Below are 18,166 nucleotides of genomic sequence, written 5' to 3'. Positions count from 1 at the left end.
TTCTTTTTACTCTTTTTTCTCTACACTTCTCTTCTTGCTTCATTTCATTCATTTGATCTTCAATTGCTGATACTCTTTCTTCCAGTTGATCGAGTCGGTTACTGAAGCTTGTGCATTTGTCACATAGTTCTCATGTTATGGCTTTCATCTCTATCAGTTCTTTTAAGGTCTTCTCTGCATTGATCATTCTAGTTATCCATTCATCCATTCTTTTTTCAAGGTTTTTAGTTTCTTTGCGCTGGTTACGTAGTTCCTTCTTTAGCTCTGAGAAGTTTGATCGATTGAAGCCTTCTTCTCTCAACTCATCAAAGTCATTCTTCGTCCAGCTTTGTTCCTGTGCTGGCGATGAGCTGCGTTCCTTTGGAGGGGGAGATACGCTTTGATTTTTTGAATTTCCAGCTTTTCTGCACTGCTTTTCCCCCATCTTTGTGCTTTTATCTGCCTTTGGTCTTTGATGATAGTGATGTACTGATGGGGTTTTAGTGGGGTGTCCTTTCTGTTTGTTCTACTTCTAACAGGACCCCCAGCTGTAGGTCTGTTGGAGTTGGCTTGAGGTTCACTCCAGACCCTGTTTGCCTGGGTATCAGCAGCGGAGGCTGCAGAAGATAGAGTATTGCTGAACAGCAAGTGTTGCTGTCTGATTCTTGTTCTGGAAGCTACATCTCAGGGGTGTACCCCACCGTGTGAGGTGTGAAGTGTCGTCTGCACCTAGTGGGGGATGTCTCCCAGTTAGGCTACTCGGGGGTCAGGGACCCACTTGAGCAGGCAGTCTGTCCGTTTCCAGATCTCAGCCTCCATGCTGGGAGATCCACTGCTGTCTTCAAAGATGTCAGACAGGGGCATTTACCTCTGCGGAGGTTTCTGCTGCTTTTTGTTTAGCTATGCCCTGTCCCCAAAGGAGGAATCTACAGAGGCAGGCCAGCCTCCTTGAGCTGTGGTGGGCTCCACCCAATTCGAGCTTCCTGGTGGCTTTGTTTACCTACTAAAGCCTCAGCAATGGCGGGCGCCCCTCCCCCAGCCTCGCTGCCACCTTGCAGTTAGATCTCAGACTGCTGTGCTAGCAATGAGGGAGGCTCCGTGGGCATGGGACCCTCTGGGCCAGGTGTGGGATATAATCTCCTGGTGTGCCGTTTGCTAAGACCCTTGGTAAAGCGCAGTATTAGGGTGGGAGTTACCTGATTTTCCAGGTGTTGTGTGTCTCAATTTCCTTTGGCTAGGAAAAGGAGTTCCCTTCCCCCTTGCACTTCCCAGGTGAGGTGATGCCTCGCCCTGCTTCAGCTCTCTCTGGTCGGGCTGCACCTGCGGACCAGCACCACCTGTCCCACACGCCCCAGTGAGATGAGCCCGGTACCTCAGTTGAAAATGCAGAAATCACCCATCTTCTGTGTCACTCACGCTGGGAGCTGGAGGCTGGAGCTGTTCCTATTCAGCCATCTTGGATGCCGGTTATCAATACTTAAGATTTTAAAATTGGAAGTTTAGCTTAGAAGATATTCAAGCAAAGACAAGTGTTGACTGCGAGATGCTCATATTACCTGAATGACCTCAAATGCTCACAACTGGTAGTTGCGTTAGCATATAGGCTCCCAGAGACTATGAATAGAACATGTGGCTCTATTTCATAAGTTATTTACTATTTAAATATGAGGCAGATAGTAATAATTATCTTTATGCAGAAATATATTTGGAAATTAAGAGGGAGTGGTATATAAATTCTAGTGTCGTTTGTAGTATTAGAAATGAATATTATTTAAATTGATCTAAGTCTGAGATGATATTAATAGACTTTGTTTCATGCTTATTTTATAAATGATCTGTCTAGTTTGGAAGCTACTAAGTTCCAACCTGTTACTCTTTTTGCTATTCCTTAATCTCCTATCAATCATTTAACTACCCTTCACTGTCCCTTCCCCCACCATGAGAATATAAATGGTAGATAATTTCAGGGTATTGATGGGATACCCATCTCTCTAATTATCATTAAGTAAGATAAGTATTAAAATTTAAATTTTCAGGTATGTCTTGAAAAAATGGAAGATATTCAGCTAGCCATGGTTATTGCCCGTTTATATGAATCTGAATTTGAGACTTCATCCACTTATATATCCATCCTAAATCAGAAGATTTTGGGTTGCCAAAAGGATGGCTCAGGATTCAGTTGCAAAAGATTACATCCTGATCCTTTCCTGCGTAGTCTTGCCTATTGGGTAATGAAAGATTACACCCGAGCCTTGGACACATTACTGGAACAAACACCAAAGGAGGATGATGAACATCAAGGTAGGACATTTTGTGGATTTCTTTATTTTGTTTTTTAAAGGAAGAGACACTTTCTGAACTAATGTTCACTTAGATTAAGAAAAATCATTACCAGATTTGCTTTTCAACTTTGAGAATTTATTATTAAATTTTCTTGTGTGGCTAAAGGATTAGATAAGAAATTATTAAATTTCTTGTGTGGCTAAAGGATTAGATAAGATTACCATCCTATTCTAAATTACATATATATTTAACAAGCATACAAAAACTTTATGCTTCTGTGGTAAATTTTCTTTTTTCCTTGTTGTCCTAAATAATTTAGATATTACAAGCACTTAAAGGATATTTTTCAGCATTGTTTACAATAATTTGAAAGGAATGGAACATTTTAAGTTTTTGTCAGTAGAATAGTTAAATACATTTTAATATATCCACATATAGAATCAGTGTGTCATTAAAAATTGAGGTAAATAGATGTGTTAATATGTGCTGTATTTTTAAGTGGAAAAAGTAAGATGCACAGCAGTGTGGTTCTTGTTGCATTTGATATATATATGTTGTAGACATGCACCTGAATGTGCACACATATTGTATCTACCTCCTCCATTTCCTTTGGTTGTTTCCTGAAACAAATCATAAGAAATGAAATACTGGTCATTGGTCACTGACTGTCTTTTGGGAATAAAAATGAGGAGATCCTTGTCTTTGACTTTTGACAACTTGACCATGTGCCTTGGAGAGGATCTTTTTAGGTTGAATCTATCTGGGATTATTTGAGTACCCTGGACCTAGATGCCTATCTCTTTCCCAAGACTTGGGAATTTTGGGCTGTTACTTTATTAAATATGTTTTCCTCACCTTTTCCTTTTTCTTCTTCTTCTGGAATGCCCATAATACGAATATTTGTTTACTTAATGGTATCCCATAAATCCTGTAGGTGTTCTTCATTATTTTTTTTCCTGTTCCTCCTCATCCTCCTCCTTCCTTCTTTTTTTTTTTTGGTCTGACTGAGTTATTTCAAAAGACCTGTCTTCAAGTTCAGAAATTCTTTCTTCTGCTTGGTCTAGTGTGTTGTTGAAGCTCTTGATTATATTTTTTATTTCATTCATTGAATTTTTTACCTCTAGTATTTCTGTTTGGTTCTTTTGTATGATACCTTTCTTTTTGGTGAATTTCAAATTCACATCATGAATTCTTTTCCTGATTTCTTTTAGTTGTGTATCTGTATTCTTTTGTATCTGAATGAGTTTCCTTAAGACTATGATTTCCTTAATTATTTTTCTGGTATTTCATATGTTTCCTTATGACTGGAGTCTACTACTTTAGAATTAGTATTTTCCTTTCCATTCTTTTCCTTTGGTGTCATAGTTCCTTGCTTTCTCATCGTTGGTGTGTTTCTACATTGATCCTATGCATCTGGTGGAAAAAGTTGCCTCTTCTAATTTTATGGAGTAGGGTTTATAGGGAAAGACTTGTAATTATGAATAGATCCTCAGGTGTTGGTTTGGTGGAGTGCATTGGTTAGATGGATACAGTAGTGTAGTCTCCATGTAGCTTCTTCAGCTGTAATCCACATTAGTGGCATTTGCAGTCCTCTCAGTTGCCTAGGCTGAGTTTGCGGTGATGGTCATGTAGCTTTGCCAGGATGGGCTTGCTGGGCAGTTTGTCAGGTCGGGGTGCATATGTGCACACAATGGGTCAGCCAGCTTAGGGTCTGGTTGGCTGGGATTGGGGCCACAGGTCTGTTACTCTGGCCAGGAGTGTGGGTACATGGTCACCTGGCCAGCCTGGAGGTGTGCCTGCCAGAAGCAGCCTGCAGGTCTGTTTCCAGGCCTCATATGTGGGCTCATGGCTACTCAGCTGGCTTGGGGTTTTGTCTGCTGGGGGAGGGGACAAGGCTGTTTCTCAGGCCTATGACACGACTGCATGGCTGCTCAGCTGGCCTGGGGGTGTTTCTGCAGGGTGTTGCCCATGGGTTATTTGTATACCTGTGATGCAGGTGCAGGGCTGCTCAGCTGTTCTGGGACTGTGTTGGCTGGGGTGGCAGTGAGGCTGCTCCTCAGGCCTGAGGTGTGGGCATAAGGGTGCTCAGCTGGCATGGGGGCATTTCTGCTAGGGGCCTATGGCGCTGTTTCTCCGGTCTGAGGCTGGTGCAAGGCTGTTCAAATGGCTAAGGAGTGTGCACACTGGGGGCAGTCTGCAGGGCTGTTTGACCAGGCTGGGATGTGTCCACCAGGGATAGCCCACAGGGCCGTGGAAATGGGCTCTTGGCTGCTTGGCTGGCCTGGTGGTGTGCTGCCAGGGGCGGCCTGAAGGACTGTTTCTCAGGTGCAGGGCCTTTGGCAGGCCAGAACTCTGAGTTCAGGGAGCAGGGGTGCTGCAGGCTGTTTCTGAGGTCCTGAGTGTGGGCATGTAGCTTCTTTGCCGGCCCAGGGGCATATCAGCTGCTCATAGGCCTGGGGACCTCTCTCATTTGGGGGAGGGTATGTATGTAATGGTTTGGCTGGCTCAAGGGCAGGTTCACCCTGGGCAAGACTGCCAGATTGTTTCTCTGACTAAAAGCATGATGGTAGGGGTTGATTTCCCTGCCATGCAGGACCAAAGTCATAGCCAGTCGTGGACCTAGGCTCTGCATAGCTGGGATTGTAGCATTCAGCTGCCCATGTGGGCTTGGAATGAAGATGGGGCCCCAGTGTTGGAGAGGTACAGTGACTCCTGGCCCCCAGAGCAGTGCGCATGCCAGAAGTGACTGGTCTCAAGATAGTACTTTGCTGCAACAGCTTGGCTCACTGGTGGTAGGTGGAGGGCACACACCTTATGCTCCTAATCTGGGGCAATGCTGTTGCATGAATTTCTGACATCTCTCCAAACTGGACACAGGGTTTGCAAGTACTGTGGGATTCTTCTATTGTAAGGACTGTAGATGTTTGTGGTGGCCATGAGGGCTGGTGGGGATCTTCTGTTTACCTTTTCCCCTCTGCAATGAGAAGTTCTTCCTGACTGTGGGCAGATCCAGTCTGGGTAGGGGAGATAGGGCTGCAGAGGCTGGGTACCTCCACACTGCTGTCCTAGACTTGCAGTCACCACAGGTGCATCTCCACTCCCCTGCTGCACTCTAGTGCTCTCCCTTTGACACTCCAGTCAAATCTTAGCTGTTTATTCATTGCCTTGGTCCTTTCTTTTCGGAGGATGAATGCCAGGTGTGTCTAGTCAGCCATCTTGCTGACATCATTCTCTTGGTTTGTTTTTATGGATGCTCAGATTGTTCTGTCGTTCACAAATGGAGCTTCTTCAGGTTTCTGAATTCTTCTGGCATTATTTCTTGATAGTTTTCTTGCTTTCTGGTATTACAGAATGTTTCAGGCTCATCTTGTACATTTCCTGCTCCAGACCTGGAAATGACCTTTCCTCCAAAGCATTCTGCTTCCTTTTAGTGGGGAATAATATTTAGAAACTATAGTTTGGGCACTGGGATCCTCATTGGTACTAATCTTGTCATAATTTCTATACTATTGCAATGAATGGAATTAGGAAGTTTTTTTTCCTTAAGAATTTAGTTTTACCCTGATATTTCTCATGCACATAGAGATTATAGGGTTCTTTCTTCTTAGATGTCAAGTTTGTGTCTTATAATGAAATGCTTGAATTCTCATGGCATGAATGTAGTTATTTGCTATCTGTGTGTGTATAAGTTTCAGAATAATAATACAGATATTTTTATAATAACATGATTCTGAGCATAATTTAAGCTTTTTTGCAGATTTTTTTGGTTTTATGGTACATTCTGCTAAGGATGTACAGTTAAATTACTTGTTTTTAACTCACTTTTTAGATTTCATCTCTGTGTGATTATGCTCCCAACTCAATAGATTGATTTGTTTAATTTTGCCTTTTGTGAATTGTGGTTTAGATTTGATTTTATTTTAAAATTGTGTAAAATGTTGACATGGTGTTGAAATAAAATATATAAAACCAATGTATTTTCAGAGGAATCTAGCTTTTTTTCTCTGTTTTGCTCTCCCCTTTTAAGGAATCAATTACAATTTTTTTTGTGTTTGTCTTCCATTTAAAAAAGATAAGCCAATATGCATGGGTGTGTATTTGTATTTCCTCTTCGCTGTCTTATATAGATAAAAGGTGGTTACTACATGTACTTTCTGCATCTTCTTTTTCTTAGTGTATCCTGGACATCACTCTATAGTGATAGGAATCACTCCATAGCATATTGGGAAATTCTTTTTATTTCAGCTGTACAGTTTTAATGATTGTATGTGCCATAGTTTAACCTATCGTAGGTTAATATTTACATGTTGTTTTTTTGAAGAAATGCTGACGTATTTTATTGTTTTGTAATGTAAATACATATTAACATAATGCTTTGTGATTTTATCTCTTTGATTTCCATTAGTTATCATCAAGTCTTGTAACCCAGTGGCATTTAGTTTTTATAACTACCTTCGAACTCATCCTTTGCTCATTCGAAGAAATCTTGCCTCCCCTGAAGGAACTTTGGCAACCTTAGGTCTCAAAACTGAGAAGAACTTTGTTGATAAAATTAACCTCATAGAAAGAAAATTATTCTTTACCACTGCAAATGCTCATTTTAAAGTTGGATGCCCTGTTTTAGCCTTGGAGGTACTCTCCAAAATTCCAAAAGTAACCAAAACATCTGCCTTATCTGCAAAAAAAGATCAGCCTGACTTCATTTCTCACAAGATAGATGATGTACCTTCACAATCAAGAGCTCTGAGTGATGGCAGTGGAAGTTCTGGTATTGATTGGTCAAATGTAACTTCATCACAGTATGACTGGAGTCAGCCAGTAGTAAAAGTTGATGAGGAACCTCTTAATCTTGATTGGGGTGAAGATCACGACAGTGCCTTAGATGAAGAGGAAGAAGATGCTGTTGGTTTAGTGATGAAAAGTACAGATGCCAGGGAAAAAGATAAACAATCAGATCAGAAGGCCTCAGACCCTACCATGTTATTAACACCTCAGGAAGAGGATGGTCCTGAAGGTGATACTGAAGTTGATGTGATTGCTGAGCAACTAAAATTCAGAGCTTGTTTAAAGATCCTTATGACTGAATTAAGAACATTGGCTACAGGTTATGAAGTAGATGGAGGGAAACTCAGATTTCAACTCTATAACTGGCTTGAAAAGGAAATTGCTGCTTTGCATGAAATATGTAATCATGAATCAGTTATTAAAGAATATTCCAGTAAGACATATTCCAAAGTAGAGAGTGATCTACTGGATCAGGAAGAAATGGTAGATAAACCAGATATTGGTTCCTATGAGCGCCATCAAATAGAAAGAAGAAGATTGCAGGCCAAACGAGAGCATGCAGAAAGACGAAAGTCATGGTTGCAGAAAAACCAAGATCTCCTGAGAGTGTTTCTCAGCTACTGTAGCCTTCATGGGGCCCAAGGTGGTGGTCTGGCTTCAGTAAGGATGGAACTCAAATTTTTGCTACAAGAATCACAACAGGTGTGAATATCACTTTTTTTTCAATCTTGGTTACTTCAATAATTTCAGTAGCTCTTGCAGTTATAGCTATAAAGCTCTTTTACTACTTTTTACTAGTTAATCTAAATATGATCAGCTCCTTTCTTTATAGGAGGCAGATATTTATACTCTATGTGGTCTTAGACTGAAGTTTTGATAATAAGGAGTAGGCTTAAAAGCTTGAGAGTATTCTTGTGTCGTATTTCTCTTTATATACCATCTACATCTAGCATAGTACCTGGTACATACTGGGTACTCAATAAATTTGTGTAAAATTAGTGATCGAACATACTGCCTTTACACAATGTTTATCACCAGTATTCTATCAGATAACTGATGAAATTTTTTTTAACTACTTTGAAACAAATAATTCACTATCACCCACAGGAAACTACAGTAAAGCAGCTCCAGTCTCCACTACCACTGCCTACCACCCTACCTCTGCTTTCAGCAAGTATTGCGTCAACAAAAACAGTCATAGCTAATCCTGTATTGTACTTAAATAATCACATCCATGATATACTTTATACTATTGTTCAGATGAAAACACCACCTCATCCCAGTATTGAAGATGTGAAGGTAATGTAAAGTTTATGATCATTTGATATTATACACACTGAGAAGGTAAATATGTTATACCTGTCTTAATTTGAACTTAGAGGAAATATTTTAGTGTGCTCTTATGTGCTACCTTTCTCACTCCTGATCAGTTCAAGACTATTTGTCCGATGAATGTAATTTAAAAGCAAGTGTTCTTACTTCTGGAAAAATTATTGTCTTCCTTTAAGACAGACAAACAATAAAACTAATTTTCTTGACAGCATTCTTGCCACTTAATATCCCTGTAGATCCTCCATTCCCCTTAAATGAACCATGAAGTTGGAAATATTTATGATTATTTGTTTATACGCCAAGATATTATGAAAATACAAGTTGGGGAGTATCTGGGAGGGAACCGTGATTGGTCACAAATGGTCCCAGAGAGAGTGTCCTTATTACTGTTTCCTTGGTGGTTGTGTTTATTGGAGGCAATAGTTAGAGGTAATCAGAGTTTCGGCAGTTACTATCGCAAACTATATTAATACCCCGTGCCAAGATCTTAAAAACTGATACAGTCCAAGAAACACTAGGGAGCTTGGCAGGATCTGGGAGCTGATCAGACTTCCACTGTCCCAGTCTAAGTGCATTTGTGCTATGCTTTTTCCAGTTCTAGTGGCTGATGCATAATTCAGATCCCCTGTTTTCTTATTTTTTATTTGTTTTGTTTGACAAGCACATTTAATCTCTGGCAGTACATTCTTCTAAAGGCTTGGTCATAACCAATTAGGGACTTCTCATCCACAGTATGAATTAACCTATATTAGTATTTTAGCAGAGATTATTTAAAGCATTTGTTAGGTGAATAGGAACATGCAGAAAAGGCATAAAAAGCATATGAATTCAAAGTAAACATTTCTGGTTCCTAGAAATTTGGGTAAGGCTTTCAAAGAGTTATCTGTATAACATATGAAACTGTTTCTAAGGTCACTTCAAATTTAAAGATTTTGTGAGTCTGAAAATATTGATTCAGTATACCATTTCAGGGTGTTTTTTTTTTTTTTAATTATATGGAGAAATTTAAAACTTTCTAAATGTAAAATTCTAAGACTATCCTCAATTCATGAGTACCAGGTAAATTACTTACTTTCTGGAAAATTAGCTGTTTCACACAGTGATTGATACATTTACTAAAAAGATTTAATTCACTTTTATTGATAAGATCAAGTCTTTATTTTCAACAAGGTGAATTTCATGAGGCAAGCTTAAATAAAAGCTCTGAAAATTCTATTCTTATTTTGCTTTTGCTTTTTTTTGAATATTACTATTTAAGCTAGTTGTTAGGCTAGGACAAATCCCTGTAATACAAACATTAGCACTTTGCTCAGGGCCTGGTAAACGGCAGGCTCACAGTAAGTAAATGTTTGATTAAAATGTGTCTGAAACAATCAGCTTTGTTGTGGCATGTGTATAACGGTGGGTGAGAGTTACTTTAGGAGATTTAAAGCAGAGTTAGTAGTCTCATCTAGGATGCAGTCTTACTTATGATGTTGCTAGGTTTCCTGGATGTTTTCTAATTTTTGAAATATTACTGTTGTGTAGAAATGTTAGTACAAAATGTAATTGTGGCTGTTTTGGTTTTAGGTGCACACACTTCATTCACTAGCAGCATCACTTTCTGCATCAATTTACCAAGCATTATGTGACAGTCATAGCTACAGGTAAAAAAAAATCACCCAAAATAGTATTAATACAGCAAAAACAATTAAACTGTTCCAGAGTTATATTAAGTTTCTATTTCCTAGGGACTGAAAAATCCCTAAATATGACTGCCATGATATTTTAATAGATGAGAGAGAATCAGAAATAAAATAATTGTTTAGTTATCACCTAGTAGTCACAGAGAAATAAAGTAACAAACAGTAAATGTAAATTACCATCATTACCATCTTTTTTGTTTTGAAGAAAGAAGAGTTTACTGTCCATAATAACTTATAATATGAAATTTTCTAATTGTTTTTCCTTAGAAACAATTTCTTTTTGTATTGGATTAGCAGCTATTTATTTAGCTAATTATCCATTGAAATAAAAATACTTTTGAAAACTGAAAAAGTACATTCCTAAAATGGAATTATTTAAATTACTTTTACCTACCCATTTACATATGATGTAAAAGTCTTTGGAAGTGATATCAATTAGAAGAAAGAGACTGAATTTTTCCTAATGTAAAATTGCCTTCATTAGTATGTACTTTGCATTTTAATGACTAGAGCAATATAAGTAGCAAGAAATTGAATCACTTGGAAAGATAACCTAGATTTAAATGAATTATATTAATAAATGAAAAGTTTATAATAGTAGATTGACATTAAATTGATATTAAATATATGTCTAGCTTTCTTTCTTGTAATGGTAGCAGCCTTTTGTGGGACCTTTTGGTATCAAGTAAAGAATTATCGATCAAAATGGCCTGTACTCTGATTGTAACCTAATTAAGGCTGTGTCTAAATAATTCGAAAGATTAGAAATGTAAATAAGGAGAGAAGTTGATTTAGTTGACTGTTGTCATCTAAATGATCAAAGATAACTTGTTTGATGTCAGTCACCATTAAAATGGCACCAAATGAAAATGCAAATACATTGTTTTTAAATATGTATTTTCCAGTTAGTCGGCTATGATTTACTAGACTCAGCTTGACTTTCTGCTTTTATATTTTCCCGAACTTCACAAAGATAGCAATTAATAGGGAAGTAAATATTATTAAACAGTATTTAGGGACATTTAGTTTCAGGTTTAGGCATTTCTAAAATATGATTCTCCAAGTTTTAGTTCATATTTTAATTTGGAGTTAAGCTTGCACAACTTTTGAGAAAAGAAATGCAACCCACTAATACCCTGAAACTTTCTGCCTACTATATCCTAGTACCAACAGTAGTCCCCTTACCTCAGACTTTGTAAAAACACAAAATAAAAATTAGTGGAAATAGAAAAGATTTTAAAGTATTAAAGTGGCATCTGGAGAAAATTCTAAAGGAATAAATGTCATCTGCCCAACATAGTAAAATTTGTTATTTTGTTTAAAAAAAAATAAGCATTTGTAACTAATTTCAATAATTTTCTAAAATAAATTTTTATTAGAACAGTGAATGCATTTTAAGAATTTTTGTTTCTTAAAGTAGCCGTCTAAAATAGATGATGTGCATAAAGTGCAGTTTTTTATTACCTCTCTTACAATGATAAATAACTGAACCTATTTGTTCTGGCAGTCAAACAGAAGGAAATCAGTTTACAGGAATGGCTTATCAAGGACTTCTTTTGAGTGATCGTAGAAGACTAAGGACAGAAAGCATTGAAGAACACGCAACACCAAATTCATCTCCTGCTCAGTGGCCTGGTGAGAATTTAAGTGATTTAAAAAAAAAAAAAAATCTTCTATTTGGCAATTTCTTCTTAAAAGTCTACTGACCAGTTTCCTGCTTGTTGCTGGATTTAGTGAGTGGTTTCTTGCTTTCTTTGTTTTTTGATGATGTTTTTCTGCTAAGGATTAGGAACTATGAAGTACTGCAGTATTGTCTGAAGACTCAGGAAGTTAAGGCTCCATAAAACCAGCTATGTTAAGCAACGTAAAAAAGCAATGTCTTAACATCCTTCATAAGGATGGAGCACATTATCTTTCTTAGAAATTTTGAATTAGAGTCTTAGAAAATCACAGACATACCAGAGAAAATATAGTTGTTCTTGGGCGTGTAAATTTATGTACTGGGGTAGGAGTGACTATTCTATGGTACATATATCATGCAGTCTGACAGTCCTTTTTTTCTGGTTGGCTCTCTTTCTCATTTTCTACCTCAGTTATTTCAAAACTTCTCTGCTCTCTTCAATACCTTAAGTGTATATTTCAGATTACTTTAACCATTGCCTTATAGAAACACATTGTTTTCATTTTAACCTCTTATTTCAAAATAATTTCAGACTTGCAAAAAATTGCAAACATAATACTAAATTTCACCCAGATTCCTCAAATGTTAACATTTTACCATGCTTGCTTTATCATTCATTTCTTCTCTCTCACTCACTTGCTACGTTTGTGTATCTAAGTGTATTTTTTTAAAAAAAAATTGAGAGTAAGTTGCAGACCTGGTGTCCTTTTCCACCTAAACATTTCAATGTGTGTTTCCTATAAACAGACCTTCTCACATAATTACCAAATTTAGCATTTATGTTCTGTAATCTACAGAGCTTTTTTGAATTTTGCCAGTTGTCCCACTAATGTGCTTTTTGGGGCCCATATGTAACATTTAGTTGTCATGTCTCATTAGTCTCCTCTGATATGGAGTAAAGTCTTCCTTCTTTCTCTTTCACAACTTTGACACTTTTGAAGAGTACCAGCAGGTTATCTTTTTAAAGTGTCTCTCAATTTGGGCATTTCTGATGTTTTCTCTTTTCCTTTCCTCCCCTTCCCCTTCCCCTTCCCCCTTCCCCTTCCCCTTCCCTTCCCCCTTTCCTTCCCCCTCTCCTTTCCCTTCCTTTCTTTCTGTTTTTTTTTTTTTTTTTTGAGACAGAATCTTGCTCTGTCGCCCAGGCTGGAGTACAGTGGTGCGATCTCGGCTCACTGCAACCTCTGGCCTCCTGGGTTCAAACAATTCTCCTGTGTCAGCCTCCTGAGTAGCTGGGACTACAGGCACCTGCCATCACGCCCAGCTAATTATTTTGTATTTTTAGTAAAGATGGGGTTTCACCATATTGGTCAGGCTGGTCTCGAACTCCTGTCCTCAGGTGATACACCTGCCTCAGCCTCCCAAAGTGCTGGGATTAAAGGTGTGAGCCACCATGCCCAGCCCTGATTTTTTTCTTAATGTTGGATTCAAGTTACGTATTTTTTGTCAGGGATACCACAAAAAAGATGTGCCTTTCTCAGTAGGAGGTATAAGAGGCATATGATGTCATTTGGCCCCAACTGCTATTAACTTTGATCACTTGGTAAGGTGGTTTCTGCCAAGTTTCTCCATTGTAAAGTTACTTTTTTTCCCTTTGTAATTAATCAGTATCTTGTGAAGTGTTTGAGACTGTGTAAAATATTATACTTTCACTTGCTAATTTTAGCATCTAGTGATGATGTTTGCCTCAGTCATATTACTGTGGGGTTACTAGATGGTGATTTTCTACCGCTATCACTCATTTTATGTATTAGTTGAAATTCTACTGTAAGAAAGAGCTTCCCCTTCTCACCTTTTGTTCATCTACTCATTTATTGTATCATTGTAGACAAATGGATGATTTTATTTTATAGGCTATAATCCATTCCTATCATTATTTATTTTATTGCTCAAATTATGGAAATATTTTGTAAAATATAAATGCATAATTTTGGATAAGTTGTAAATTTGGATGTTTTTTTCCTTCTGGTTCTTCATCCTGACATACTTCTTATGATTTTATATTCCCTTATAGGTGTGAGCTCACTTATTAATCTCTTGAGTTCAGCCCAAGATGAAGACCAGCCAAAACTGAACATTTTGTTATGTGAAGCTGTTGTTGCTGTTTACTTAAGTTTATTAATACATGCTCTTGCCACAAATTCCTCCAATGAATTATTTCGGCTTGCAGCCCACCCATTAAATAATCGAATGTGGGCTGCTGTTTTTGGAGGTGGTGTAAAACTTGTTGTGAAACCTCGAAGACAATCAGAAAATATTTCAGGTAAGATAAGTTTGATACCAGTAATGGAGGTAAATGTTAATCATTTTGAATGTTAAAATTTTTTTAATGTTTTAAGAAATTTCACTTTGAAAATAAGCGATGCTTAAAGCATAACCACTCTTGTTATGACAGCAAATAAACCCATGATATAATAAAAATATAGTTTGTTACTTTTATTTTTATAGAAATAACGTTTTTGAGGTTGATAAAGCAGGACATGTTTGAAGAAGATTAAAAATAGAGGAAAGGTAAAGGTAAATACAGAAACAATATTAAGGAACAAAGTCATACAAAAAGGATAGTTCCTAAGAAAATAAAATGAAAACAAAAACAAAAAGGATAGTTCTTAATTACAGAAAGAAAATTTAAATAAGTGTTCAAAATCTTTAGCGCATACCAGCGTAGTTGGCTTCAGATTAAGTGTATGGTCATGTGCAAGATAGCCATTCCAATCATACACATGGTTTTAAAATTCCATTTTATTTTTATTCTCTAAAATATGTTCCCTTAGTCTTCAGTGTGATAGTATTATTCCATTTTCCTTGTGTGTTTTTTCTTCCCTCATGGACCAGAATATATTTTTCATCCCACTTTTGAAGATGGTAGGATATGGTGAGGTATAGACTGATGCCACAGGAAAGATTTCTGTCTTGATGCTCATATATAGAAATCATCTTAATTCATCCTTAGAAATGGACATATTACAGATGAGGAATCAGTGGCACACAAGTTTAAATGACACTAACCTCTGTCTTCATTGTCTGTGATTGAGTTAAATAAATAGGTTCCTGTGTAAGTCATTGTAAGGGAGATGATCTCATCAACTCCCACTGTTTCCATTCCCATTAAATGTGGATACCTCTGAATCTCTTTCTTGCTGCTTGGTTATAGTCCACTTTAAACTTAAAAGTTTTTCCTCAAAATTTCTCTGCCTGAGTTTTCTGATTTTTTGTTCGTGGTAATTTATCCATCAAATCATCCATGCTTAAAATCTGCCAGTACATATTTATATTTGCATTAATTTATTCACTTAACACCTATCAGGCAATTAACAAATGATATTTCAGGTATGATAAGAACTGTGATAAAAATGGAGTAAGTGGAAAGAGAGTGATGAGGGAATGGGAATGGACCAGTTTAGTTAAGGGGGTTGGAAGACATGTTTCTGATGAGATAGTATTTGAGCAGAGCTGTAAGGAAGTTAGGAGTCACACCATGTGGATATCTGAGATCAGAGCACTCCAGGCAGATGAATGCAAAGGTTCCGAGGTAGAATTGAGTTTGGCCTTTTCCAAGAACTACCCAGGGACCATCATGGCTCTCGTGAAGAGGGGGAGTGTTGTAGAAGATGAGAATAGAAAAGTAGCGGGAGTAAGGTCCTTTAGGGTCATGGTAAAAGTGTTAGTTGTTCTAAAGAAAGAAAGGAGTGACATAATCTGATTCAGCTTTTCAAAAGAACTGCTCTAGCTGCTTTGTGGAGAAGAGACTGGGTAACATAAATAAGAGTAGGGAGCCTGGTAGTAGGGAGGCTAGTCCACTTAAAAGATAATTGTGGGTTACCATCAAGGATGACAGGATCAACAAAGTATGTATGGTGTATACGTGCAGTGGAGTGTTACTCAGCTATAAAAGGATTGAAGTACTAATGCATACTATAATCTGTATGAACTTCAAAAATAGGCTAAGCCAAAGAAGCCAGACACAAAAAGTCTCATATTGTCTGGTTCCATTTATATGAAATATCCAGAATAGGTAAATCCATAGAGACAGAAAGTAGATTGTGGTTGCCATGGGCTAGTGGGAGGGAGAAATAAGGAGTGACTGCTTATTGGATATAGGGTTTCCTTTTGAGGTGAGGAGAATGCTTTGGAACTAGATAGAGGTGGTTGCATGACATGTTAAATGTACTAAATGTCACTGAATTGTACACGTTAAAATTGTTAATTTTATGTTATGTAAATTTTGCCTCAATTAAAAAGAAATAATAGTGGTTTATCCTAGGGTGTTAGTTATGGTCAGAGTGAAAAGTGATCATATTCTGGATATAGTTTGAGGTTAGAGCCAATGATTTGTTGATGAATTGTGTGTGGGGTAGGGAAGAAAGAAGAGTTGAGATAAAATTATTTTCTGTGATGGGGAGGTTTAGGAGAGGAGCAGGTTGACTTCTACTTTCTCGCCCTCTCATATCCAATTCCTGAATCCTTTTGCTATTTCTTTTGTGTATCACTCATATACAACCCTTCTACTTTTTACCACCCACCATATTAGTGCAGGCCGTTCTTATGTCATCTTCCATCTTCTCTCTAATTGATCAGACAAGCCATACTTCATTGTGTGACTAAAGCTTAAGAAGTGTTAGTGAGAATTGCCCAAAACACAAGTTCCCAGCTCCATAGCCACAGACTTGTCCTAACCTAACTCTAGACTTTGTTGTCGATGTTACTTCCCTCCATAACTCCTGTCTACCAAAAATAATTGACTCCTCATTTACCCAAACTTTCTTTGATTATTTGTTTATGTTGCCCTTTTCCATTTTCCCATTGAACTTCCGCCCTTCTTTTAAGGCACACTATTAAATTCTACATATTCAGTGAATCTTTCTTGAACCTCATAGGGGTAATCAGTCAATCACTCACTTTAATATTTATTGAATATACCACTTATTTAGTATATTTTATATAGAATTACTTTAATCCTTATTTTATGGAGCACATGGCAAGATATGCTTTAGTGCTTTATCTCCATCTGCATCTCTGCCTTGACTGCTGGAAAGCTGATTCAGTAACTAGAAAAGTTTAGAAGCACAGGAATAAGTAATTTAGTCTAGACCAAAACATGGCAAGAGTAGGATAAAAAGAAAGCTTAACTCTATCAATTAACAATGGAAAATGAATGCTAGATTTTTTTTCCTTCTATCTTCATTTAGCACCTCCTGTCCTTTCTGAAGACATAGATAAACACCGTCGGAGATTTAACATGCGAATGCTTGTCCCTGGAAGGCCTGTAAAAGATGCTACCCCACCACCGGTGCCTGCAGAAAGACCATCTTACAAAGAAAAATTTATTCCTCCTGAACTTAGTATGTGGGATTATTTTGTTGCAAAGGTAAGGAGTGTGAGGAATGCAAGCTATAAGATAATTGTATCATCTATTTTATTAACTCTTGCATGTGTCTCACATAGGAATGATGGGGTAGCTTTTGGATTGAATCACCATAGTTTAGACATTTATTAAGTCCAGAAACTGAATAGTCATAGTAAATTTAAGGATGATCAGTTACTTGATGATGTAGGAGACAAATTAAAATCACATGGGAGTTGGGTATAAATCAGAAGTCAGGTTATTATATAATCAGCACTATCTTTTTCTAGTGACTGGAATACTTGTAGCTACCATCTAGGCACCCGCCTTCTAATTATCAGTGGCTACCTTGGTAAGCATGGGATTAGAATAGAAGGAGATGGATGGACATTTGAGGGTTTTATCAGGCCATGATGAGGCCACATGGTACATCTCTGTTTTCCCAGAGCAAAGGAAACTTCTCAGGGGATCAGAATACTCATGGTGACTAGATCTGGTATAGCCCCATTTCATACCATCGTGGGTGCATGCTAATGTTTGCTTTTCTGCACTTTGCTTTTTTGAGCTCATGATTCTCCTTCTGTTGGTATGTTTCCCTCTTTACATGTGTTAACTCTGTTGTCACCTTGCTGTGCGTACACATTAGGGAATACATCTCCAGAGTCATGCCTCTTCCCATTTTTAGATTTTTATTAGATCTCAGAGTTATTGAGGTGCTGATCCCATTCCGTTTTTTTGTATGCTAAGAAGCTGATCCTTAAAAAGTCTTTCAATGTGAGTTTGGAAGCTTTGTTTTGTTATCTAAAGACTTTGACGCCAGGTGCAGTGGCTCATACCTGTAACCTCAGCACTTTGGGAGGCCAAGGTAGAAGGATGCTTACATCCAGGAGTTTGAGACCAGCCTGGGCAACATAGACCATGTCTCTACCAAAAAAATTTAAAAACATAGGTGCAGTGGTGTGTGCCTGTAGTCCTAGCTGTTTGAAAGGCTGAGATGAGGCCGGGCGCGGTGGCTCAAGCCTGTAATCCCAGCACTTTGGGAGGCCGAGACGGGCGGATGACGAGGTCAGGAGATCGAGA

General features: G+C 37.8%; 1 protein-coding gene across 3 annotated transcripts in view; it reads left to right on the top strand.

Moving 5' to 3' along the window:
* DMXL2 (Dmx-like 2) overlaps positions 1-18,166 on the top strand; it is a 178,277-nt gene that overhangs the window by 137,751 nt on the left and 22,360 nt on the right. For all 3 annotated transcript variants that reach the window (XM_011928618.1, XM_011928620.1, XM_011928619.1), the window contains 7 exons: positions 2,016-2,280; positions 6,668-7,749; positions 8,155-8,346; positions 9,949-10,025; positions 11,572-11,699; positions 13,757-14,005; positions 16,932-17,110. In XM_011928618.1, coding sequence (XP_011784008.1) covers positions 2,016-2,280; positions 6,668-7,749; positions 8,155-8,346; positions 9,949-10,025; positions 11,572-11,699; positions 13,757-14,005; positions 16,932-17,110 — 2,172 coding nt within the window. The remainder of the gene's footprint in view (positions 1-2,015; positions 2,281-6,667; positions 7,750-8,154; positions 8,347-9,948; positions 10,026-11,571; positions 11,700-13,756; positions 14,006-16,931; positions 17,111-18,166) is intronic.

This window comes from Colobus angolensis, unplaced genomic scaffold (assembly GCF_000951035.1).
Source record: "Colobus angolensis palliatus isolate OR3802 unplaced genomic scaffold, Cang.pa_1.0 Scaffold78, whole genome shotgun sequence".
In the NCBI taxonomy this organism is placed as follows: Eukaryota; Metazoa; Chordata; class Mammalia; order Primates; family Cercopithecidae; genus Colobus; species Colobus angolensis.
This window is presented reverse-complemented; position numbering and strand designations above follow the sequence as displayed.